This window comes from Rhinoraja longicauda, chromosome 15, assembly GCF_053455715.1.
Source record: "Rhinoraja longicauda isolate Sanriku21f chromosome 15, sRhiLon1.1, whole genome shotgun sequence".
Classification (NCBI taxonomy): Eukaryota; Metazoa; Chordata; class Chondrichthyes; order Rajiformes; family Arhynchobatidae; genus Rhinoraja; species Rhinoraja longicauda.
In genome coordinates, this window is record NC_135967.1 from 32144151 (window position 1) to 32171654 (window position 27504).

Here is a 27504-nt window from a genome sequence, read left to right on the forward strand (position 1 = left end):
TCAGCGGGACAGGCAGCATCTCTGGAGAGAAGGAATAGGTGACATTTCGGGTCAGAAGAAGAGTCTCGACCCAAAACGTCACCCATTCCTTCTCTCCAGAGATCCTGCCTCCGCGCTGAGTTACTCCTGCTTTTTGTGTCTACTATTTAAACAATATGTCAGAAAAGAACCAGGGATCTTGTTCAAACCAAAGCTAAAGACATTGATACTGTCTACATTCAAATTGTTATGTTATTTCATGGTAAGGGCAGCACAGTCCTTTACAAAGCTAATATATTCATATTTATCTTCTTTCATTCAATTCTTGAAACCTTTGAAACAATTCATATATATTGATGCCATATTACATATTACAGTATATTTATAAAAAAATACCAGCAAAATAGGAGGCACTATTTCAAAAACATTACAGATCAGGCAAACAACTGTTCTTAAGCAAATAGTAAAAAAAATAGCAAACTGCAAGCCATTTGCAAGACCTCAGTATTATGCCTCCCTGGAACCTGTGCTTTTGCCTCTCCACCTGATTCCCTAAAGCTGTCTTTACAGAGAAGACATGGAGAAAGGCAGAAAGGCAAATAAAAGATTTCATGAGTTGCAGGACATGGTTTCTCTGTCACAGGGTAAGAGCAGGCTATTTTACAATCCTAAGGAAAAGTCATTCTCCTGAAGCTTCATAGTGGGTCGAGACTCACAGAGTGAATGTGGACCCAGTGGCAGTGTGGAGCTGAAGGGTCACTTAGATTGTGTTGTTTCCTCCCCAGGTGTCTTGTAATGCAAATGCCTTCACAAGGTTTGTGCACCACCATGGGTTTCTGGGGGAAAAATACTTTTCCATCGTCGTAGCAGGAGTAAAAAACAGTCAACTCCTTCCCCTCACCCCCCCCCCCCCCCCCCCACCACTCTCCATTTACACCCACCCTGTACCCTTCCCTGACGTACATGCATGCATGCACACATACATGCACGCACACGCGTGCACACACTCATACGTGTGCGTGCACACACAGACACGCGCGCACATACACCCACACACACACAGACACGCACGCACATACACTCACACACACACACATCAGTTCCGTTTACTGCTATCTACTTCAACTGTTGTTTTGCAGTAATAAATGGAAATGCATGGAATATTTATAAACAGATCAGAGTCATGCACAAAAAATATTTTTAAATGTCCAGTTTCAATAAGGCTATAGTACACCTAGTGGAATGTAGCATCTCACTGTACATTTTCAATGTTCTCCAGGCTTGTCCAGTCCAATTAAAATTAGCTTCATATCAAGAAGATCTTCACATATCCACATCTTACATCGAGGAATTACCTCAAAGTTCTTGATCCAGAAACAGTCTGCAATTAAAATCTGTCACCTAATTATTCCAAATTTCGCTCGGCTCCCAAATGGACGAAGCACATCATTTGTGGCTTCACTTCATTGAATTTCCGCAAAACCGTCTCCATCCTCTGACCAAATTACAGCTCTGTGGATATAGCAACAATGAAAGTAATCCTGTTCACCGGGGCAGAGAAACAGGAACCTCTGCTCCTCACACCCCAGGAACTGGTTCGACTCTAACACTTTGAAGCGTTCTCAGGAGAGCCTGGCTCCGAGATTGGTTGACACCTCTCTGAGTCCTGTGTAAACTCCGTCGCAATCCTTCTTGCAAGTGGGTTGGTACTTTTTAGGAGCTCCGCTGCTGACATGCGTGCTCCTCCTGCTGGCTTGCTGCTCTTTTTCTGCAATAAAGCCTTAAAGTTCTCATTGCTTGTGTTGGTTTTGGACCCATTTCCATTAGCCGAGGGGTTGAGCCTGATGCCAGAGCTTGGGGTTGGCGCGATGGGTTTGGTGGGTGAAATGGCCACCTGCCTGACCATGAACGATTCTCCTGGCTCTTTCCAGCCCAGCACCTTCCTCTTTGACCTGGTCAAAATGAAATTGCAAAATAAAGTTCAAACAGAATAACTGAGTCTCTTTGACAAGTAGTGGGGTATAACTGGACTACTTTACAAGACCTGTAGGAAAATAAACTGCAGATGCTGGTTTAAATCGAAGGTAGACACAAAATACTGGAGTAACTCAGTGGATCAGGCAGCATCTCAGGAGAGAAGGAACAGGTGACGTTTCGGGCCTGAAGAAGGGTCTCGACCCGAAACGTCACCCATTCCTTCTCTCCTGAGATGCTGCCTGACCCGTTAAGTTACTCCAGCATTTTGTGTCTACTTTACAAGACCTCATGGGGAATTAACCCCTCAACCAAAGGGCGGCACAGTGGCGTAGTGTTAGACCTGCTGCCTTACATCGTCAGATACCCGGGTGCGATCTTGACTAAGGGTGCTGCCTGTACAGAATTTGTAAGTTCTCACTGTGACCGCGTGGGTTTTCTCAAGGTGCTCTGATTTCCTCCCATGTTCCAAAGACGTACAGGTTTGTAGGTTAATTAGATTCAGTAAAATTGTAAATTGCCCTCATGTGTAGGATAGTGCGGAGTGATTGATGGTCGGTGTGGACGGTGGGCCGTAAGGTCTGTTTCCATGCTGTACCTTTGAAGTAAAGTCAAAGCTAAAATGAAGGTACAAGTGTCTTCAAGTCCAGGGAGCAGAGAAAACAGTGTTCATTTCTCAGTCCCATTTCCCCTTAATTGTGTAAGAAAATAACACATATTAAATAAAACTATTTATTCACAAAATGCTGGAGTAACTCAGCAGGTCAGGCAGCATCTCGGGAGAGAAGGAATGGGTGACGTTTCGGGTCGAGACCCTTCTTCAGACTGATGTCAGGGGGTCAGATAATTTTATAAACTTCTATCAGTTTTCACCTTAGCCTCCAATTCAGAGAAAACAGTCCAGGTTTCCCCAACCTCTCCTTATAGCTAATACCTACCAATCCAGGTAACATTCTGAAAAACCTCTTCTGTACCCTCTCTCAAGCCTCCACATTCTTCCTGCAATGGTGGGCGACTAAAACTGCACACAATACTCCAAATGTTGCCCAACCGAAGTCCTATTAAGCTGCAAAATGATTTCCTTACTCTTCTACTATTATTCTTCATTGCCTAACAGATTAAAGAAGTTTCTCAAGGCACAGAACGGATGTAGGTGTTTTGAGCAGGAAGAGTGAAATGAGACCAAACATTTAGATTTTGCTTTTTGTTTCACTCTTGGATAATTTTTGTAAGATAGAATATCACTCATTAGTCAGGTCTCTGTGTAATTGACTGTAATGTTAATCACTGGTAATCTCACTGTAAAGATCAGCATTGAATAATAGCATTATAATGAACAGTAACATCAGTGTTTGATAGTTCCACTACAATAGAGAGTGTAACAGTTTGTAACAGACACTCCCATTGTGACACTTGTCTTTTTTAGTTTAGAGATACAGCGTGGAAACAGGCCCTTCGGCCCACCGATTCCTCACTGACCAGTGATCCCCACACACAATCACTATCCTACACACAATAGGGACAATCTACATTCATACAAAGCCAATTAACCTACAATCCTTTAAGTCTTTGGAGTGTGGGAGAAACCGAAGATCTCGGAGAAAACCCACACAAGTCACAGAGAGAACATACAAACCCCGTACAGACAGCACTCGTAGTCAGAATAGAACCCAGGTCTCTGGCACTATAAGGCAGTAGCTCTACTGCGGGCGGCCACGGTGGCGCAGCGGTAGAGTTGCTGCCTTACAGCGCTGTCTGTATGGAATTTGTATGTTCTCCCTGTGACCGCGTGGGTTTTCTCCGAGGTCTTTGGTTTCCTCCCACGCTCCAAAGACGTACAGGTATGTAGAGTTTGAAGAAGGGTCTCGACCCGAATAGACACCTATTCCTTCTCTCCAGAGGTGCTGCCTGTCCCGGTGAGTTACTCCAGCATTTTGGCTTGGTGTACGTGTAAATCGTCCCTAGTGTGTGTAGGACAGTGTTAATGTGCGGGGATCGCTGGTCGGTGGTCTGAAGGGCCTGTTTCCACGCTATATCTCTAAACTAAATGAAACTCTACCACTATGCCACCATTGTCAATCTTACAGTAACAGACTGTAGCATAACTTGTTGACAATCCCATTGTAATCATATATATATATATATATCATATATATATACAACCGGAAACAGGCCTTTTCGGCCCTCCAAGTCCGTGCCGCCCAGTGATCCCCGCACATTAACACTATCCTACACCCACTAGGGACAATTTTTACCTTTACCCAGCCAATTAACCTACATACCTGTACGTCTTTGGAGTGTGGGAGGAAACCGAAGATCTTGGAGAAAACCCACGCAGGTCACGGGGAGAACGTACAAACTCCTTACAGTGCAGCACCCGTAGTCAGGATCGAACCTGAGTCTCCGGCGCTGCATTCGCTGTAAAGCAGCAACTCTACCGCTCCGTAATGGATTGTAATAGTGTGAGTCATTGATAATCCTCCTGTAATGGATTGTCTGAGATACACAGTATAATGCTAGCTTCAATAGACAATAGACAATAGGTGCAGGAGTAGGCCATTCGGCCCTTCGAGCCAGCACCGCCATTCAATGTGATCATGGCTGATCATTCTCAATCAGTACCCCGTTCCTGCTTTCTCCCCATACCCCCTGACTCCGCTATCCTTAAGAGCTCTATCTAGCTCTCTCTTGAATGTATTCAGAGAATTGGCCTCCACTGCCCTCTGAGGCAGAGAATTCCACAGATTCACAACTCTCTGACTAAAAAAGTTTTTCCTCATCTCTGTTCTAAATGGCCTACCCCTTATTCTTAAACTGTGGCCCCTGGTTCTGGACTCCCCCAACATTGGGAACATGTTTCCTGCCTCTAACATGTCCAACCCCTTAATAATCTTATACGTTTCGATAAGATCCCCTCTCATCCTTCTAAATTCCAGTGTATACAAACCTAGTCGCTCCAGTCTTTCAACATAGGACAGTCCCGCCATTCCGGGAATTAACCTAGTAAACCTATGCTGCACGCCCTCAATAGCAAGAATATCCTTCCTCAAATTTGGAGACCAAAACTGCACACAGTCCTCCAGGTGCGGTCTCACTAGGGCCCTGTACAACTGCAGAAGGACCTCTTTGCTCCTATACTCAACTCCTCTTGTTATGAATGCCAACATTCCATTGGCTTTCTTCACTGCCTGCTGCACCTTCACCAGCAAAGACACCCAGAGAGCTCATGTTTATTTATTACTCTCGGTCATATTCTCCCATTCGGCTACAGGCACCTTTCAACATTATTCTCACCTGTGAATTACCGTGAAGAGATCTTCAGTGGAGCGTTGGGTGCCTGGGGAGACAAAGACTTCATCATCATCCTCCATCACAATTTCTCCACTCTGTACAGCTGTGGGACTTCTCTGCTTAGCATTCAGATTCAAGGAAATATCTAGACAGAATGAGATGGGATTCAACTATTAGGAGAGACCCTAATCTGATCGAGGTTTCATATAAATCAACGCATGTACAAATGCAAAAGTGACAAAAATTAGCTGGGTTGTGCAATTGTCATTGGAATCCAAAGTACAGCACCCAAAGAATTTGAATTACAAGAACCAAAACGGACCAGAAGATACGTTAATTTTGCTCATCAGGTCTATGTGCACCTATACCTTGGCTACATTGTCTGGGTGAACCATAAGAAACCTAAGCAGTTTAGCAATTCAGTGGTCCATATTACTGAGCCATTAAAAGCAAGAGACTTCCATATTTGATTGTCTCTGCCATGTAAGCTGATGACAGCCGAGGGGAGCAGTTCAGCATTTTACAAATAGTCTGAAAGAAAAGGAAAGGAAATCAAACAGTATTTTCTTAAAGGTAATATCCAGACAATCTTGCCAATGGGGTGTGCGTGGAAAATGGATTAGCACAGAGCCACCGCAGAACCAGCACAGCTATGGTTAAGCAGATTGGAGAATCTTTGCATTGAACGACCACTCCCTTTTCACCACACTATTCAATAGCTGCAAAAAACCCTGAGTCACTTACCCCTTCTTTGAAATGTTTCCTTTTCCAACTCATCTTAGATGGCCATGAATATGGAAGAACATTTCAAGACAGCCCTGTTTAAGCAAAGTAGTATAAGAATGGGAGAGTTTTCTCTTAGAGTTCAAAGTGTTCTATGGGTGGATGCTTCAACCTGGGAACTAGACTGTGTTCATCTCTGATCTTAGAGGGATGTCCACAGTCATGATTCTGCCTCAAGAATCAAAAGAGATCACTCACGGCATGGAGAACAGATTGTGTTAAGCGAAGCTCATATTGTCATTAAATATAAACTTAGTGGAATAGGAACAATTATACAAAGACTAATTCTAATCTTGGTCAAGGTAAATTAAGTACTTTTAAAAAATAACAAGCTTAATGTGAAACCTGATCAGGATCATTAGGGCCAGAGTCACAACCATCTGCTGTATCAGCTCACGCGTTGGCTTGGAGATCGCAGCACACCTCTCTGTCCAAATTTTCAACCCTACCATTGGCAGTGAAAATGCGGAAATGAAAAGAAAGAAAATCAAGTCTCTTGAACCTTGTGAATGAACTAAAGGAGCTTCTACAAGATTCAAACAACCTGGAAATATATATATGTTTTGTCCGGATGGAAACATGCTTCAACCTACATTCTTCTGGAAACAGAAGATCGACGCAAAGTGCTGCAGCAACTCAACCTGTCAGGCAGCATCTCTGGAGAAAAAAAAAGAATGACATTTCGGGTCGGAACACTTCTTCAGACTGAAAGTAAAGGGAGGCGGGGGACGACGACTGGTGAAATGGCGCCCCGGCATGACATTTTCTACATGGCATGTACCCTAAGTATCATCTCCTTCCATATCCCATTCCTAGAAATTCAGTTTCACATGGAACTAACTTTACAAAATGCCAAAATGTTGGCCAGAATCTTCTCACCAAAAAGATGATTCCATACAACCACCAAGAAGTGCACCCAGCACTAGATGCATGGAACTCTCAGTAAAGTGTAAGTACCAAATATCTTATTCATACATTGCAAGGACACATAGCAGCAGGAAACCTGGAAGTTTTTACCCTCAGTTTACCCTGATATCGTACATACCTTCAGGATTCTGATCTAGATCAGGCCTCAGTGATACAGTTTGATATCTTCCAGTTCCGTCATTGTATTCCACATTTCTGTTCCCTTCCATATGTATGCCCGCACTTGGAACTGTCCTTATATTTGGGCCCATGTTCAGATCGTGTGCTTTAATCACTTTTGACCCTCTTTCTGCATTGGAAGCATCATTGGTAAATGGAACATTTGCATTGTCATGGCATGCAGAGACAGTTGTTTTGTGCAATGGTCTCTGCGCAGGTCTCTCTGTCACTACAAGTATGTGTGCTGTGTTTGTTGGTACAATCAGTACGTTCGGTTTCTTAGGGACGGGAGGTGGAGTCTTACTTTTCTTTTTCTCAATGCATTGGGTGGAGCTCCTGGTTAATTCTGCGGAGCAGAGCCTTTGGGTCTCGTCTTGGGTGGTCAACGGTATGCCTCTGGATTGTTTGTTGCCCACATGGTTACTCTGAAGGTGATTAGGTTGAATATGTGCAGGATTTGGAGATGCCTGAAGCTTCTGGCTATCTGGCTTATCTAAAGAGTCTTGTTTTTTGACACCAACCTTTCTAAATACTGTCCTAAATCCTCTATTTGAAGATACTGGTGAAGGTACGATAGCAGTGGGTGATGGATGCTCAATGGGAGAAAGCTTCAGAGCAATACTTGAAGGCCTTTTTGACATTGGTGGCTTCCCTGGAACTGGTGGCCGGACCTTTCTCAGGGGAGTTTCGGAGGATTCACTGTGGGTCATCTGTGATGGTTCTGGAACCTCCGTATGATCCTCATTCTCCGATCTACTGACCGAGCGAAGACGCACTGACTCCAAGACTGTCTGAGTTATGACTGGCATAGAAGGCTGGTTAGGGCTATGTTTCTGGCTGGGTTTGTTAATGTTCGAAGAGTCAGAGTGTCGTCTGCTGGCTTTGGATTTGCTTTTGAAAGATAGCAGCCCCGACAGATCCAAATGAGGTGGTGGAGAGATGGGCAACTCAAAGATGCGCTTTGACTTCGGGCTCTTCTCATTCGGGGAGGTTGGCTGTAACGAGGACTTCCGTTCTGGCACCTTGGGTTTTGCTTTGCCTCCTGGCTGTGGCACATGGCCTTGATAAACAGATATCGGAAAATAAGTTGTGGGAGTTTCCGACTGACTTGAATAACCACTGGATGGTGACATCAGACCAGGGAGCTTGCCTGGAGAAGACATTTTTGATTCTGCCTCAATGGATAACTGGGATGGTGTTGTGGCCCTTGAAATAGATGGCGAGGTCAACGATTCAGAACTACCACGGGACTTGACGCATTCAATCACCGTTATCCCTGTTGTAGTACTGGAGTTTGATAATGATCTATATGGATCACTGGACTTCCAGTCATTAAGGAACCAATGTTCTGTGTACCGCATGGGTTCTCCATCTCTCAGTGTGGGTGTAGTTGAGCTGGAGTGGGCATCTGATACAAAGCCACTAGATTCATTGCTACCTACTGATTCACTTTGAATGACCTGGTTCTCTGAAGGTATAAAGAGCTCTGTTGGCCTATTTTCTTGAGGAGAGCTGTTTGCGGACGTTTCTTCAGGGTTCAAACTAATCTCGCACGTCTTCAGAGAGACATTCCGCACGGGTGGAAGGGGCTTCTTCTTTGGCTTTTTCAGAGAGATACTTTTTGACCGAGGCCTTGATTTCTGGGATCCTTCCTGGTCCGTCATCACTGAGACATTCTCGGTGCTTTGGCTCTCCTCTGAGCTGACACTCGGGTAACGCATGATGTAATTGGCACTGTGTCGCCGGGTGTGGTCATAGTGCTTGGAGTCATAGCTTCTTACTGCATCCGACGAACAACACGACCCAGAATCCGTCGGCGTTGACAGAGATCTCTCACGGTACATGCAAGCTTCCGTACTTGCATAACCTGGGAACTCCAGGTTTGAGTTTGTATCTTCGCTTGCATTGTTGATTGGGTAAATTATAATTCGTTCGTGGTTAGTCCTTGTATCCTTGTGATTCTGAGATTTCTCTGCTGCTTCCCCTGGAGTTGATGTGAAGGAGCTGACCACGGGGCTTCTGGTATGTTGTCTTTGGCCTTGGCTTGGTAAAAAGGTGGAGAGTGGAACACTGCGCTCCGTATGCGAGCCATCATTCAGTAACAGCCCCGAGTCCTGCTGCGAAGAATGTTTCAAGCATTGAAGTGACATAGTTGGAGGCATATCTGAAAGGTGAGGAGAACTCACAGAGTTGCTGCCATTCCAGGCTCTGCTGAAGGTACGTGGGCTCTCCGTATCGTTTTCCCGGTCGGACATGCTAGCGCTTGGCCCCTGTGCTGAGGAGCAAGGGCCACGCTGCCCAGGAGACTGACCACTGTTGTAAGTTTGACTGAACGTCACAGGAGTACGTGTGCCGTCATTCAAGGCCTCCACTGACACCGAGCTTGGTGCAGTTACAGCACTCGAATTGTTCAAGGACGAAGAACAACTAGATCCTCTCATTTGATCCCAAGAAGTGTTAAGAGAAGAGAAGCTGTTTTCGCTTATCGACGTAGGCATCATCTGGGTATTGTTCATTGTGAATGTGATGTTCCCTGAAGACTGAGATAGATTTGAATTGTTTATTTGACCAAGATCACTTTGTACCTTCCTGAGAGTTGGGGGGAATGACTGCACCATCCCAAGATTGCCGACTGAGTCCTGGTTGCCGCTCATAACATTCATATCTTCATCAAAGGTAAAGAGACGTTGGTTTGCCTCTGTCTTTGTTAACACATGAGGAGATCTCGATCCTTCCTTCAAAGAACCTAAAAAGCGAAAGGAAAATTGACTCCATTAAATTTTTTGTCAGAGAACATTAACTGCAAGTCACTTACTTCCTTTGTAGTGCTTCCAAATGACAGAAGCAAATGTATATAGTTTCCAACGCATTTACATTCCCTGCAGGAGTTGTAAGCAAATGTTGGCAACACTGAATGTTTTGGTTTCAAAACTTTTTGTTTCAGAGACATTCCACATCACAAATGAAGCATAACCAGTTGACTATTTTCCAAATACAGCATTAAAATATTGCGTGGTACCACACTCTAAGTATACAGTGTGTATACTTGTATTGCAGTATGCAGGACAAAGTTAGATGTGCAAGTTAGATATGGAATTCTACTGGAGAAACGTAAATTAAGTTGATTAATGGTCTAATGATTTTAGCTGGGCTGTCTCTGTCAAGAGTGAGGCCACCTTTGCACCATGACAGTGCCCTTCACAGGCAATGTAGACAATAGACAATAGACAATAGGTGCAGGAGTAGGCCATTCAGCCCTTCGAGCCAGCACCGCCATTCAATGCGATCATGGCTGATCACTCTCAATCAGTCCCCGTTCCTGCCTTCTCCCCATACCCCCTCACTCCGCTATCCTTAAGAGCTTTATCCAGCTCTCTCTTGAAAGCATCCAACGAACTGTCGATAAAGGGACAAGCTTTTCCCATGTCCATGTGGTAGCAATAATTCTAAACAATCTTAGGTAGTGTGTTCTAAGTGTTCAAAAGAAACAGTCTACATTCTCTCTATTCCACTACTCTTTTATCTATTTACCACTCGTGTAGTAAAATATCCCAAGCCATTTCACAGGAGATACAATGGGATATTTTATTGAGTGGGGAGACAATGGGGCAGATACATCTTAGAGATGTTTTATAGGACAAGGGGCAGAGGTAATCAGCTACTAGCGAAAACCCTATGATTGGAGCCTGTAGGTAAAACATGGCATTTCAATGAGAGGGATAGAAATTCCGCCTTTCGCCTTCAACTTCCTCTGCTGTCTGTCGCTTGTTTATCAGGTGCCTCTGTTCCCCAGTTCTTTAGATCTCTTCTCTACCATTCACATATGCTCATTCTTCCCTTCTCCTTGTGCCTATCCCACCTTCCACTACTTGCTTCCCTTGGTGGCACAGAAACAAGAATATTGGAAAAAAGGGAGAATGGGGAAACAATGAGACAAAATATTGGATTGTTTTGTCCAAGCGACACATGCCCCAACATCATTTGCTTTTGAACTAGAGCTCAAACACGACAGTGCCCTCCATAATGTTTGGGACACAGACCCATCATTTATTTATTTACCTCTGTACTCCACAATTTGCGATTTGCAAAAGAAAAAAATAACATGTGGTTAAAGTGCACATTGTCAGATTTTAATAAAGGCCATTGTATATATTTTGGTTTCACCATGTAGAAATTACAACAGTGTTTATACATAGTCCCCCCATTTCAGGGCACCATAATGTTTGGGACACAGCAATGTCATGTAAATGAAAGTAGTTAAGTTTAGTATTTTGTTACATATCCTTTGCATGCAATGACTGCTTGAAGTCTGCGATTCATGGACATCACCAGTTGCTGGGTGTCTTCTCTGGTGATGCTCTGCCAGGCCTGTATTGCAGCCATCTTTAGCTTATGCTTGCTTTGGGGGCTAGTCCCCTTCAGTTTTCTCATCAGCATAAAAGGCATGCTCAATTGGGTTCAGATCGGGTGATTGACTTGGCCACTCAAGAATTTACCATTTTTTTAGCTTTAAAAAACTCCTTTGTTGCTTTAGAAGTATGTTTGGGATCATTGTCTTGCTGTAGAATGAACCGCCGGCCAATAAGTTTTGAGGGATTTGTTTGAACTTGAGCAGATAGGATGTGTCTGTACACTTCAGAATTCATTATGCTACTATCATAGGCAGTTGTATCACCAATGAAGATAAATGAGCCAGTACCTTCAGCAGCCATACATGCCCAGGCCATAACACCCCAACCACCGTGTTTCACAGATGAGGTGGTATGCTTCGGATCTTGAGCAGTTCCTTCTCTCCTCCATACTTTGCTCTTGCCATCACTCTGATATAAGTTAATCTTCATCTCAAGGTCTGGAACCTTTTTCCAGAACTGTGGTTGCTCTTTTAGGTACTTTTTGGCAAACTGTAACCTGGCCATCCTATTTTTGCAGCTAACCAGTGGTTTGCATCTGGCAGTGTAGCCTCTGTATTTCTGTTCATGAAGTCTTCTGTGGACAGTGGTCATTGACAAATGTACACCTGACTCCTGAAGAGTGTTTCTGATCTGTCAGACAGGTGTTTGGGAATTTTTCTTTATTATAGAGAGAATTCTTCTGTCATCAGCTGTGGAGGTCATCCTTGGCCTGCCAGTCCCTTTGCGATTAGTAAGCTCACCAGTGCTCTCTTTCTTCTTAATGATGTTCCAAACAGTTGATTTTGGTAAGCCTCAGGTTTGGCTGATGTCTCCAACAGTTTTATTTATTTTTTTCAGTCTCATAATGGCTTCTTTGACTTTCATTGGCACAACTTTGGTCCTCATGTTGATAAACAGCAATAAAAGTTTCCAAAGGTGGTGGAAAGACTGGAGGAAAGACTAGGTGCTGAGAGCTCTCTTATACCTGCATTAAGGAGGCATTTAAACACACCTGAGCAATTACAAACACCTGTGAAGCCATGTGTCCCAAACATTACGGTGCCCTGAAATGGGGGGACTATGTATAAACACAGCTATAATTTCTACATGGTGAAACCAAAATGTATAAAAATACCCTTTAATAAAATCTGACAATGTGCACTTTAACCATGTGATTTTTTCTATAACAAATCTCAAATCGTGGAGTACATAGGCAAATAAATAAATGATGGGTCTTTGTCCCAAACATTATGGAGGGCACTGTACATCTGTAAATACTGCCATTACATCAAGAAAGTAGAACGAATATTGGTTACATGTAACCTTTTTAGACCTTTAGACTTTAGAGATATAATGTGGAAGCAGGCCCTTCTGCCCACCGAGTCCATGCTGACCAGCGATCAGTACACCAGTACTATCCAACACACTAGGGACAATTTACAATTTTTGCCAATGCCAATTAACCAACAATCCTGTTCGTCTTTCGAGAGTGGAATGAATGTGGAGCATCCAGAGAAAACGGATGCAATCACAGGGAGATCGAACAAAACCCCATACATAGAAACATAGAAACATAGAAAATAGGTGCAGGAGTAGGCCATTCGGCCCTTCGAGCCTGCACCGCCATTCAATATGATCATGGCTGATCATTCAGCTCAGTAGCCTGTACCTGCCTTCTCTCCATACCCCCTGATCCCTTTAGCAAAAAGGGCCACATCTAACTCCCTCTTAAATATAGCCAATGAACTGGCCTCAACTACCTTCTGTGGCAGAGAATTCCACAGACTCACCACTCTCTGTGTGAAGAAATGTTTTCTCATCTCGGTCCTAAAAGACTTCCCCCTTATCCTGAAGCTGTGACCCCTGGTTCTGGACTCCCCCAACATCGGGAACAATTTTCCCGCATCTAGCCTCTCCAACCCCTTAAGAATTTTATATGTTTCTATAAGATCCCCCCTCAGTCTTCTAAATTCCAGCGAGTACAAGCCCAGTCTATCTAGTCTTTCCTCATATGTAAGTCCCGCCATCCCAGGGATCAATCTGGTGAACCTTCTCTGTACTCCCTCTAAGGCAAGAACGTCTTTCCTCAGGTTAGGAGACCAAAACTGCACACAATACTCCAGGTGCGGTCTCACCAAGGCCCTGTACAACTGCAGCAGAACCTCCCTGCTCCTAAACTCAAATCCTCTTGCTATGAATGCCAACATACCATTCGCTTTCTTCACTGCCTGCTGCACCTGTACACTTGCTTTCAATGACTGGTGCACCATGACACCCAGGTCACGTTGCATCTCCCCTTCTCCCAATCGGTCACCATTCAGGTAATACTCTGCTTTCCTGTTCTTGCCGCCAAAGTGGATAACCTCACATTTATCCACATTATATTGCATCTGCCATGCATTTGCCCACTCGCCTAATCTATCCAAGTCACTCTGCAGCCTCCTAGCATCCTCCTCGCAGCACCCGTGGTCACGATCGAACTCGGGTCTCTGGCGATGTAAGGCAGCAACTCTACCACTGCGCCACCATGCCGCCCCTCTGTCCCATAATGGGTGTTCACTCAACATTGTCCTGAGGATTCCCTCAAAGACCAAATCTTTAATTACAGAGTCATAGTCATATGGCACAGAAAGACCCTTCAACCCACTCAGACCATGCTGCCCATCCAATGCCTATGTGCACATAATGACTCTTGACATTGCCACCTTACATTTTTCTTTTATCATTGTTCATACCCACTATCTAGTCCTACAATTACTCCTCAGTTGCTATGACAACACCTTTTGTATCCTTAGCTGAGCATGATACGTATCCTTGACTGCATCATTCTTGCAAAGAACTCCAGACACCTCAGTTGTACCAAATGTCCTTTTCTCTCTACAGCATAGACATGGTTAATGGGTTTAAGGATATTTTCCATTATTGATTTCAAGTCCACTGACTCTTTTTCAGAATTGAATCTCCAAACATTTGGTTCACATTTTTGCCAGCTTTGTGGTTAGCTAATGATGTTGAACTATTCCCACTACGGATCCTGCCTGAACCACTGAAAGTGGTCGGTGCCCATTTCAAATTCCCATTGTATGCACTTTGCATATGTTCGCTGTTCTCTGTGGAATTCTCTGTAAATCTGTGGAATTCTCTGCCTCAGAAGGCAGTGGAGGCCAATTCTCTGAATGCATTCAAGAGAGAGCTAGATGGAGCTCTTAAGGATAGCGGAGTCAGGGGGTATGGGGAGAAGGCAGGGACGGGGTACTGATTGAGAATGATCAGCCATGATCACATTGAATGGTGGTGCTGGCTCGAAGGGCCGAATGGCCTACTCCTGCACCTATTGTCTATTGTCTATTCTCACTAATGGCTCTTGCACAAATGAGACATGGGGAACTGCAGATGCTGGTTTACAATAATAAAATACTAAGTGCTGGAGTAACTCAGCCATTCAGGCAGCATCTCTGCAGGATATGCATAGGCAAGGTTTTGGGTTGTGACCCTTCACAGACTTGCACAAATGTGTTAAAATTTACAAACTCAAATGTAGCGATATTCTCTCAGCCACTAGGTGGTGGCCTTGCCCATCTTAGAATGGAGCCACTTCAACAGGAAAGCATTCAAGTTGCTCCCTGTGATTGCGTTACATTCATGTGCATATTATTTTATCGGAGTTGAACCATTAAAAATAAACCCGAAAACGTCACTTATCCTTTTTCTCCAGGGGTGCTGCCTGACACGCTGAGTTACTCCAGTACTTTGTGTCGATCCTCAGGATTTTATATGTCTCAGTCAAGTGACTTTCAATTCTTCCAAACACCAGCAAATACAAAGCCTTGTCTCTCACCTCATAAGACAACCTGCCCAACTCACCTGTAAATCTATGAACCGGTTCACAACATTTGCCCACCGACCGAGCCTCATGGGCAATGTGGTTTTCTGCTCCCTAGTAGCAGCTTCAGGGGTTTGATCAGGGTGGGGGGCTCACCTGGCTGAGGCTGAACTGGCTCGCACAAGCCAGTGATGGTCCGCCTCCTCCTCAGTGTACTCTTTGGGTTCACCGTGGTCTCTGTGTTGAATAAAGAGTGCCGCACGATCGCCTGCCGCTCAACGGGCTCTCCTGAACAAGGACAGAGGTGAGAAAAAATGGATCTTCCTCAAAGCCATTCACTATTGAACATGAGGCCCACAGCACCATTCCTCTGCTATTCTTTCACCCTCAATGATAAAGGTGGCCCTGACCGAACAGGCCCAACAGCCCCATTGCTTCATGTACACCAAATGTCGGCACGCTATCTCTCCACTACAGCTCGGTAAAGGTTAATTGCACCTTTCTCATTCATCGCACAGAACAGCACTCTACAGTAAACTCTACGAAGGGTCATGGGACATGTAGGTTTTTAGGCTTTGTCCTGGACAAGGACCATTTGGATTATTGCAGATGGTCCTGAGACTCCTTTTCCTGGAAGTGTATAGTTATGATGGGATTGATTTTCCTTGAGCACTATCCAGTTACCAGTACAGAACCTATCTGAGGAGATGATCAGCTGTGATGGCTTCCAACGTTGGGCTCATGACAAAGATTGGTCATCTGGGTGAGCTGGTAGTGGGCTCCTCTCCACAAATACATCAGGTTCTTCCACCCAATATTTTTGTATATCAAAACACATAACACCGTGAGCAGAAAATAACTGAAAATGCAGAAATCACAGTTGATCAGAGAGCATCTAGGGAGAATGAAACCAAGGTAACGATTCAGATCAAAGGGCTTTCATTAATGCCAGTTCTATTGAAAGGTCATCGGCCTGAGATGATAACTCCACTTCTTCCACCAGTGATGCCGCCCAGTCTAATGAATATTTCTGGCATGCGTTATTTAATGCATCACTCTGAGCTGCATTTGAACCTGGTTCACCAAGCATAAAAATCAGCGTCTAACTCACAGCACCAAACAGCTCCTATAAATGTACTATGCTCATCATGGATTAAAATGCAGCAAAGACAAGCTGTTGTAAAATCAATTAATTAGTGAAATTTAGATCATGAGTCAGGACAGCAGCAAATGTCAAACTTAATCAGTTCTGGAACATGACTTCTTTAACAACTGAATCTACTGATCACTGTTCAAAACCTAGAAGAAATAAACATCACAAAACATGAGCAATGGTGTCTTCTAATATTCGTGTCCTTCCTTTTCAATTTATTTTGCTACATTTAATAAGGAATGATTTGAATGTTTTTAGAGTATAGATCCAAATGTCAGCTGCCTATTTCTCCATTTCACTATTGTGTGAGATCTGTGTGTCTGGTCACTTACTAGTAAATTATACAGACTACGCATGTCATGTCTACACTGAACTAGGTACACCAGATGATTAAAGATCATAAAGAAACAAGGAACTGCAGATGCTGGTTTACAAAAGGAGACACAAATTGCTGGAGTAGCTCAGTGCGTCATGCAGCATCTCAGGAGAACATGGATAGGCGATGTTTCAGGTCTAGACCCGTCTTCGGTCTGAAGACCTGAAACGTCAATTAAAAAAAAAATTCATCCTTGCTTCCTTTGGTTGAAGGAGACAAGAAATCAGAGCAGGATTCTGCCACTCCTGTGAGGGACAGCCAGCCAGCCAGCCAGCCAGCCAGCCAACCAGCCAGCCAGCCAGCCAGCCAGCCAGCCAACCAGCCAGCCAGCCAGCCAGCCAGCCAGCCAGCCAGCCAGCCAACCAGCCAGCCAGCCAGCCAACCAGCCAGCCAGCCAGCCAGCCAGCCAACCACCTGCATGCTTTCTCCAGGTTAACCATGTGCGTGAGGCACTAGAGCTGACAGCAACAATGGACCTGGACCATTCACACTGACAAGCCTGGTTTAAGAATAACAGCAGTTTGAAATTATTTGCCTCTTTAAAAGTTAAAACATTTCTATGCTTTCTTGGTGGATTAAGATCAGTCCCAAATTATTTGTCAAAAGCATTACTCCTGAATTTTTTTTTGCAGATTTTGATGATCACTACCACTACCCAATCCTCACTCCCCCTCCTGTCCATCCCTCATGCACTCTCCTACCCAACCCTCATTCATTCCTCTACCTATTCCTCACTCACCCTCCCAACCATCTCACTCACCTTCCTAACCAACTGTGACTCACTCCCTCCCTGTCTCTCACTCCTCCTCTTACCCATCCCTCATCCATTCCCATCCCTCACCCACCTACGTATCCCTCATGCCTCCTCCTACCTATCCCTCACACACTCCTCTACCCATCACCCATTCACCATCCCAACTATTCTCCACTCACCCTCCAATCTCTCTCTCTCTCTCTCTCTCTCTCTCTCTCTCTCTCTCTCTCTCTCTCTCTCTCTCTCTCTCTCTCTCTCTCTCTCTCTCTCTCTCTCTCTCTCTCTCTCTCTCTCTCTCTCTCTCTCTCTCTCTCTCTCTCTCTCTCTCTCTCTCTCTCTCTCTCTCTCTCTCTCTCTCTCTCTCTCTCTCTCTCTCTCTCTCTCTCTCCCCCTCCCTCTCCCTCTCCCTCCTTCCCTCCCTCACTCCCTGCATGAAGTAACTCTAACCCAAGCCACACATCTCTGATTTGTGTAACACACCCTCTCTCTGCATTGATTGCACTTGTCTCTGGCATTTGCTGCGATCATCGTCGGTGCTCAGCCCCATTCTGCAGTAATTTGCAGTGTGTGTGTGTGTGTGTGTGTGTGTGTGTGTGTGTGTGTGTGTGTGTGTGTGTGTGTGTGTGTGTGTGTGTGTGTGTGTGTGTGTGAATTGTAATTGTACCTGTCACATTGATGGGCACCAGGTCTGCCTGCACAGTCCGTGCCTGGTGCCACCGTTTTTTCTCTGGTGTTGACTGTGGGATGCCTTGAGTCCACTTGGGTGGTTTATCGGGTGTACTTGGGGAGTTCAGAAATTGTTCGTGTGGTTTTACGCCAAAGGTGGTCGTCTCATCTTCACTGCTGGACCTTGTGCTTGGCTGATGCACAGAAACACACAAATCAGAGATGGAATACGTTTCAGTAAAAGATATTAACGTCCAGTGCTACTTTCAAACACATCCCCACAACGATGAAGGTATTTTAAACGCAAGCTGGCTTTTAAATGCCAGAAGACTCAAGATTTTACATCATTTCCATCATGGTTCTCTGCGACAAATGTCCACAGCATCTAAGCCACCAGTGAAAAGAGGATGGATGCATTTTTCTGTATTGGACAAAAAGTCTCTCAGGGACAAGACTGGGTCGAGAGGTTCAGCAGAAAAAGGATCTGGGTTAGAATTGTCTAAGAGGATTGCGGTCAATCACCGGGGAAGGAGGGGGCTGGGTGTGGGCTGCTGTTCGGAGATAGTGACCTCCATCAGTGGTCTCTGGAGATTGCTACTGTGTCGGGGCAGAGGCCAAGAGGATGGTCAGTGCTAGTTGACAATGAGTGCACGGTGGTGTGGCCATGACAGAAACCTTGTGGTTGGGTGTTTGGTTCCTACACACCGGGGGGATCGGTACCATAGGGTTGGCATAGTGGATATGTTACTGGCCTTCTACGTATTCTAGACGGACAATCCAGGGAGCTGATCTCAAATCACCCTGCAGCTGTTATTGAATTTAAACTCAGTTAATAATCTGGAACCGTTTCAAAAATACTTCATTAACAATGGTGACCAGAATTTCTTTTACTTGTTTTGTTGTAAAGTTAAATGATGTCCCCTTCAGGGGAAGATTCTCCCATCCATACATTGTTTAGTCCATATATGACTCCAGATCCATCAATGTGGTTGACTTTTCAAAGCCCTCCGAGTTGACCTGCCAATTTGAATTGCCCTTTGAAGGGCAGTCAGGAATGGACATTAAATGCTGATTTTACCAGCAATGCCGAAAAATAAATTACCCCAATAATTGGAGGGTCTGGAAGCCCCAAGACCCCAGAGCCAGGGTCTCCGGGCAGCAGTGGCATAGTGGTAGAGTTGCTGCCTTACAGAGCAGAGACCCGGGTTTGATCTTGACCACGGGTGCTGCCTGTACAGAGTTTGTACATTCTCTCTGTGACCATGTGGGGTTTCTCAGGGCGCACCGTTTTCCGTATCAAACCCGAGTCTCCTGCCACTGCGCCACTGTGCCGCCCTAGTTCACAAGATGGAAATATAGCTGCCTTGTGGGTATTTAAACTAAACTCAAAGGCCAGCCAAAGGCAATGTGTAGTTGCACCAGCATGTTTAACACAGCATTCAGATATTCTCACGGAAGTGACGTGAGAGGACGCTGGCGTTGTTTGTTCGCCGCTTCTCACCACTTCTCTGTTTGTATTAATTTTGCTGTTTTTGGAAAGATTTTCTCTGTTTGCATTAATCCTTCTGCTTGGACTAATCCTTCTGCTTGACCCTCCTGGCATCATCTGCCCAGCTCTACCACCGTTGCCTCCGCTGCCAACGCACCCTTGAACTTCTCACTCCTGTCTGTGCTCCTGTCTCTGCTGGCTTGGACTGCTCTCCTGTGGGTTACCTGGACAGCTAGCTAGCTAGCTCCCTGCTAGCCACCGCTGCAGTCATCGAGCTGCAGGTTACTCGCTAGTTGCTAACGCTAACAGCTGCCCGGCTACCTCCTTTGCCTGCACGTCCTCAGCTCCCTATTAACCCTCAGGCTGCTCAGCTTCCTCGGTCCTCCTCATAGGCCTTGCTCTGGATCAGCCTGTTGTGCCTGTTGTGACGTTTTGATCTGCTATCCCGCGGTAGCTGGCTAACTTCTCCGGGCTCTGTGCTCCTTCGTTCCTGCCTGGCATGGCACTGAGGTACTTCGCTGCGAGGCTGCTCCAGCTCAACAACCACTCCATTCCGCCATGCATCTCTGCCATCATCAACCACGGACTTCTACGACGACCCAGATACATCCACAGAGGCTCCGATCACAAGTTTGTTTACTCCCAGACCGGTCACTCCATCCCTACACTCTGGTCAGCTGAGCGGACTTCCACTCATCGATTACGTCATCACAATAATGCACACGAGCGCGCCCCCTGTCTGCAAACCCTGGCTAAATCACCCGTGTCCATCCACACCATACAAAGCAACATGAAGCTCACTCTGTTCAATATCCGGTCCCTCAACAATAAAAGCCACATTCTGAATGACTTCATCCTGGAAAATAAACTGGACTTCCTCTGTCTGACTGAAACCTGGCAACAACCTCTGGACTACCTCCCACTCAACCTCACTACACCCAACGGATACTCCTACATCAATAAACCACGCTCGGAGGGCCGAGGTGGTGGGATTGCCGTAATTCACCGACTGGACTTCAAGATCAGCCTCATCTCCATCTCATCTGCTCCTTCATTTGAACATCTGGCTTTCAAACTCTCTGGCCACACACAATGGCAGTTGTCTACCGCCCTCCCAAACCACACCCATCATTCCTTTCTGACTTCTCTGACTTTCTGACCCAGTTCTGTTCTCTCTCCCCCTCAATCCTCCTCCTCGGTGATTTCAACATCCATATGGACTCCACTGACTCCACAATAACCGCTGACTTCACTGAAATACTCAACTGCTTTAACCTCACTCAACACGTCAATTTTCCCACCCATAACCGTGGGCACATTCTGGACCTTGTCTGCTCCACTGGACTAAATCTACATCACCTCTCTGGCTCCGACCCCACCCTCTCTGATCACTTAGCCATCACCATGTCCGTCAACATTCCCACCCCAGCTCCAAGGCAAAAATGCAAAATCAACTTCCGTAAGCTGAACTGTTTCACCTACCTCGCTCTCATCCTCCCTCTCTGAAATAATGTCCGCCTCTCCCTTCGTTGACCTCCACAGCCCCTCTGACCTCACCGACTACTACAACCACACTCTCTCCTCCTGCCTCGACCAGCTTGCACCTATAAAAACCAAAACAGTTTCCTTCACCCATTCTGCTCCCTGGTTTACCCCCGAACTCCGCATGATGAAAACTCATGCCCGCCAACTTGAAAGACTCCGCAACAAAACAGGTCTCACAATTCACTCCCAAGCCTACAAAGACCACCTGCAGCACTACAAAGATGCCCTCTCCCACGCCCACTCCACCTACTACTCTCAAATAATTCACTCTGGCTCCGGAAACCCAAAAGCACTCTTCTCTACAATAAACAAACTCCTCAGCCCCCTGGACACCATCTCCCAATCATTCACAGTTGACAAATGCACCACTTTCCTTTCATTCTTCCAAAGCAAAATAGACAGCATCTACAGTACCTTAACCACCAACGCACCTGCTCCCCCTCAAACCACCTGCCCCCCCTTATCCTGTCAACCCCTGCCTCAGTTCTCCCCAGTCTCCACCACCGACCTCTCTGACCTCTTCACAGGAATAAAAACTGCCACCTGCTCTCTGGACCCCATCCCCTCCAGCTTTGTCAAGGCCTGCCTTCCTGCTCTCTCTCCACTTATCACTGCAACAATAAACTCCTCCCTGTCCACTGGCATCGTCCCGCCATCCCTCAAAATCGCTGCTGTCACCCCCATTCTGAAAAAACCTGGTCTAAACCCTGACATCCCAAACAACTTCAGACCAATCTCCAACCTACCCTTTCTGTCCAAAGTTTTGGAACGTGCTGTAGCTTCCCAACTCAAATACCACCTCTCTACCAATAACCTGTATGAAACTTTCCAATCCGGATTCCGCTCCAACCACTGTACTGAAACTGCGCTCCTCAAAATCACAAACGACATTCTCCTCTCCTCCGACGCTGGCAACCTCAACATCCTCATCCTACTTGACCTCAGCACCGCCTTTGACACCATAAATCACTCCATTCTCCTCACCCGACTTGAAACCTCCTTTAACATCACCGGCACAGCCCTATCCTGGTTCAAATCTTACCTCTCTGACAGGCACCAGTTCATCTCCATTAACAACTGTAAATCCCCCACCGCTCCCCTCCCCCAAGGTGTCCCCCAAGGCTCAGTCCTTGGCCCCCTCCTCTTCATCCTCTACCTGTTCCCCCTTGGTCAATTAATCCGCCGTCATGGTCTCAACTTCCACTGCTTCGCCGATGATATCCAGCTCCTCATCTCCACCAAGTCAATCTCCACCACCACACACTCTACACTGACAAACTGCATCACTGAAATAAAATCTTGGCTTCAATCAAATTTCCTCAAACTCAACTGCAACAAATCTGAAATCATCATCATTGGTCCAAAAACGCTCACCAAATCCACCCAAAACTTCATCCTCAATATTGATGGTCTCCCAGTATCCACCTCCCCTCACATCCGGAATCTTGGAATCATCTTTGATCAAACCCTCTCCTTCGACAAACACATCAAACACATCACAAAGACAGCCTTCTTCCACCTCAAAAACATTGCCCGTCTCCGTCCATCCCTCTCCTCCACAGCTGCAGAAACCCTCATCCACGCCTTCATCACCTCCCGTCTGGACTACTGCAACAGCCTCCTCTATGGCGCACCCTCAAAAATCATCAGTAAACTTCAATACATTCAAAACTCCGCTGCCCGTCTACTCACCCACTCCCCGATCCGTGACCATATCACCCCCGTCCTTTACAAACTCCACTGGCTCCCCATCCCCCAGAGAATCCAGTACAAAATCCTCCTCATGACCTACAAAGCCCTCCATAACCTGGCCCCATCCTACCTGACTGACTTCCTCCACAGGCACACTCCCACCTGCACCCTCCGCTCTGCTGCTGCCAATCTCCTGTTGTCCCCCATCCGGACCAAACTCAGATCCTGGGGGGACAGGGCTTTCTCCATTGCTGCTCCCACCCTATGGAACTCACTACCCCAAACCGTCAGAGACTCCTCCTCACTCACCACATTCAAAACATCACTGAAGTCTCACCTGTTCAGCACTGCCTTCAACCACTGAAGGTCACCTCACCTTCTGTCTCCTTTTTCTGCTCGTTTACTTATTTATCTATTTATTCACTTCTCTATGTTCTAGAAATCCCTGTAAAGCGTCTTTGAGTGTTTGAAAAGCGCTATATAAATGTAATGCATTATTATTATTATTATATTGCTGTGAGCCAGTAGATGCCTACTGGCCTGTAGAAGCCAGCATATCTAGTCTCCCAAATGCTCATTCATATATACGGGCTGTACCTAAGTCAGGTTTTCGTTAACTGGTGATGGCCTGTACAGATAATATTTAAAGGTATTCTTCTGAATCACTGGTTCAGTGACACTATCTCTACATTACATCCAAACATTGAATCCAGCATACGTCAATGTAATGTTATCTCCCTTGGTGGGAAGAATAAGAAAGCAAATTATTTAAATTGTGAAAGATTGGAAAATGTTGGTATTCAGCGTGATCTGCAACATCTTGGACTTTGATCATAGTAAATTAGCAGCAGATGTAGCAAGCAATTAAAATACAATACAATGTTTGAAGATTCATCATTACCGCAAAATAGATACAGTATAAGAAGAGAGAGATGGGACCTCAAGTAATGGCTTTGGTGAGATCACTAAAGGAACTGCGTTTGATCTATCTATGCAAATGTAATGTAAACAAATAGACACAAACTGCTGAAGTAACTCAGCAGGTCAGCAACATTTCTGGGGAACATGAATAGGTGACGTTTCGGGTCGGGAACCTTCCTCAGACTGTGTCAACTGGTTTTCTTTTGCCTCTGCATCAGCATGGTCTGCGATGAAGTTCACCCCTGTACTTGAGCTACATGAGATGGTTCAAGCAGTGCTGATGTAACACTGCATTGTCATTGAATTGAATTGAATAAATTTTATTAGCCACATATGTTCACATACAAAGTATTTGCCTTGGTGCTTTGCTCGCAAGTGACAACACGATATACAGTAAACAATTAAGAATAAAACATGATAATTTAAACATGTGAAGAATTAAATAAATTTACCAGAGCAAAAGGAGGCTGCAGACTTTTGGTTGTTGAGTAGAGCTACTGCTGGTGGAAAACCATCAGGGATGGCTTATAGATGCGATGTTAAACGGGGTTTTCTCACATTTAAAGACACATTCTCCATCATGTACATGGGAGTGGCCGCCAAAAAGCATTAACCACATAAACTGAAAGCAGCACTTTTCATGTACAAACACTCTGCCACCTAATTCTACCCTTCCTTCTTTTGAGGAGCTCTTCTTCCTTTCAATAGCTTTCACCTCTCCCCTAAGTTGAAGTTGGCACTTTATTGAGTGTGATTCTATGAAGCACCTTCTGTTGCACTGGATATGCCTGGCACGAGGCTGCATGTTTGGAGGACGCATCCAAGCTCGCCATTATCTTTCCTCAAAAATAACCTATTCTAACACACACTTCGTAGATGGAGTCATTAAAAGCCATGCAAGCAACCTTTTACCATTTCCTGGCAACCCAAAGCAAAGGCAATGAGTTGTTCCATCAGGATCATCATCACTAAAACCCTTGCACTCAGCAGTTACCCCTATTTGCACATGCTCATCAGTGATCCTATACCTTACATTCTCATTAACACTTCATCGTAAATCACTTTATAATAAATGGACTTACCATCAACACAAACTCCATACGCTTTTCCCCCTTCTTGGGGCAGCTGTCCGGAACGACCTCTCTATTGAGAGCTGGTTTGTGTCCGAAGGTATTTGCAGTCACCTTCTTCTGGATCACTGGCTCACCAAACTCTTCTGAAAGAAAGAAGCACATTTTAACATGTCGGAGAGCAGCGAGGGTGTGGTGGGGCTGGAACAGATTGCTATCATGCGAGATAACGCACAGTTCAATGCTTAAGAATCTTTCTGAATCCCAGACTCTGCTGCCGAGAGAGCAACAACAGATTTATTCCCGCAGTCTAAAGGTTGCAGATTTTCTGACAGACTGATGAAGACTGGTTGCTCGGCAACGACGAAGTAAGGAAACAATAGCTCACAACTCAGATTTTTTTTTAAAAACCTTACGTGCTTTACAGACCTCTAGGGCTGTGCAGCCAACCCCCATTTAAACCCTGAAATTACAGCCATTTTAACTTGCTCGACCATCTATATAAACCTTAAGGCGTTGAGGTCAGTGTCGCAGCTGGATTTTCTTTCCCCTGGCCCTTCAACTAATTGGCTGCCTTCACGTCTGCTCTTTGGCTGCTGTTCCAGCAACAAAAACTCCTCAGGAAAATCATGTTCAAGACTGCTGCTAAGAAGTAGCTTTAAAATCTTTTTAATTTTGTGGGACACCCCTGAATCTAGTGCAAAGCTTGATTTTTCTTTCAGCACTGGTTGCACGTGCTGTTTGGGGAAGAAAAAGTCGGTTTCCATATTTGCTCACTTCCATACTGCAGTGAAGGAGGTCATTTCAGCCCATCGAGTTAATGCTGGCTCACAGAGCAATCCCATCCCCCCCATTACTTTTCCCTCAAACCTAAGTCTACTCCCCACATTCCCGAAAAACTCTTCCAAAGTTTACCACACACCTGCACACAGAGAGCAATTTACAGTGGCCAATTAACCAATCAACACACAAGTCTTTGGGTTGTGGGAGGAAATTAGAGCATCCAAGACAATGCCTCAGTCACATGGGAAAGGTGCAAACTTAGTTTAGTTTAGAGATACAGTGCGGAAATAGGCCCTTCAGCCCACCGAGTCTGCACCGACCAGCGATCGCCGCATATTAACACTACCCTACACAAACTAGGGACAATTTTACATTCGTACCAAGTCAATTAACCTACAAATCCGTACATCTTTGGAGTGTGGGAGGAAAACGAAGATCTCAGAGAAAACCCATGCAGGTCATGGGGAGAACGTACAAACTCCCTACAGACAGCATCCATAGTCAGGAACAAACCCGAGTCTTTGAAGCTGTAAGGCAGTAGCTCTACCACTGCGCCACCTAGATGTACTTCACATGGATAAAAACGGAGATCAGGGTTGACCCCAGGTCACAGGAGCTGTGAGGTAACAGCAGTGCACCCCTCTGATGCCAGTTTTTTCTTCACGATGTGACAGTGATAAATGAATTGTTTTTTATTTACGTGTGATGGTACAGCACACGAAAGATCCCGTCGCCCCACAGCAGTCCTGAGCCACTATCTACCTCATTGGAGGCCCTTGGACAATCTTTGATCAGACTTCACTGGACATTATCTTGCACTAAACATTATTCAAGTTATTCCCTTTATCATGTATCTGTGTACTGCGGATGACTCAATTGTAATATGTATAGTCTTTCTACCAACTTGATAGCACGCAACAAAAGCTTTGCACTGTACCTTGGTACATGTGACGATAAACTAAACTCACTGTCCATGACGAAAAAGATGCTGAGTTAAATTAATCTCCTCTATCTGTATGTGATCTATATCCCTCCATTCCCTGTCTATAAATGTGCCTCTTAAACACCATCTTCATATCTGACTTTACCACCAGCCCTGACAGTGCATTCCCACCTTTCACTGTGAAAAACATTTGCCCAATTTGCACATCTTTATTAAACTTTACTCCTCTCACCGTAAACCTCTGCCCTCTCGTAATTTCCATCCTGTCTCCCCTATTTATGCCTCTCATAATTACAGACTTTCTATTTCTATCAGGTCTCCCCTTAACCTCCAGCATTCCAGAGAAAACTATATATGTTTGTCAAACCTCTTCTTCTAGATAATACTCTAAATCAGGCAACATTCTGGTGAATCTCTTCTGCACCCTCTCCTAAAACCTTCACACCTTTTCTGCAATGGATTGACCAGAACTGCACACAGTACTCTAAATGTGGCCCAACATTGGCCTATGAAGCTGCAACATGACTTCCTTTGAAAAAGGATTAGCATAAAAGGCTGATTTTTATTTATTACTTAACATAAAAATGTTCTGATTCACATTCTGTAAGCTCCGAACTAAGAACTCCAATGACTCAAGTCATCAAAATCAAATATCTAATCCCTCAAAGAAAATAAGCTCTTGCTTTTAGGAATCAAATCCCTCAACTAATTCCTAAATCCCTATTGTCATAAAAAGTATCTTTATGTACTGTAATAGAAGGAATATGGATTGAGAAATATAACAT

The 27504-nt window shown here is 45.1% G+C and overlaps 1 protein-coding gene across 7 annotated transcripts in view; it reads right to left on the reverse strand.

The window, feature by feature from the left end:
- Window positions 1-69: 69 nt before the first annotated feature.
- nhsl2 (NHS-like 2) overlaps window positions 70-27504 on the reverse strand; it is a 256426-nt gene continuing 228991 nt past the window's right edge. For 2 of the 7 annotated variants that reach the window (XM_078412448.1, XM_078412449.1), the window contains exons 3-8: window positions 25006-25139; window positions 18275-18470; window positions 15484-15615; window positions 7073-9859; window positions 5248-5389; window positions 904-1931 (exon numbers count right to left, since the gene is read on the reverse strand). In XM_078412448.1, the coding sequence (XP_078268574.1) occupies window positions 1583-1931; window positions 5248-5389; window positions 7073-9859; window positions 15484-15615; window positions 18275-18470; window positions 25006-25023 (3624 nt within the window). In that variant the 5' untranslated portion in view covers window positions 25024-25139 and the 3' untranslated portion in view covers window positions 904-1582. Of the gene's footprint in view, window positions 1932-5247; window positions 5390-7072; window positions 9860-15483; window positions 15616-18274; window positions 18471-25005; window positions 25140-27504 lie in introns of all 7 variants that reach the window. The other 5 variants (XM_078412443.1, XM_078412444.1, XM_078412442.1 and 2 more) reach the window with 5 other exon arrangements.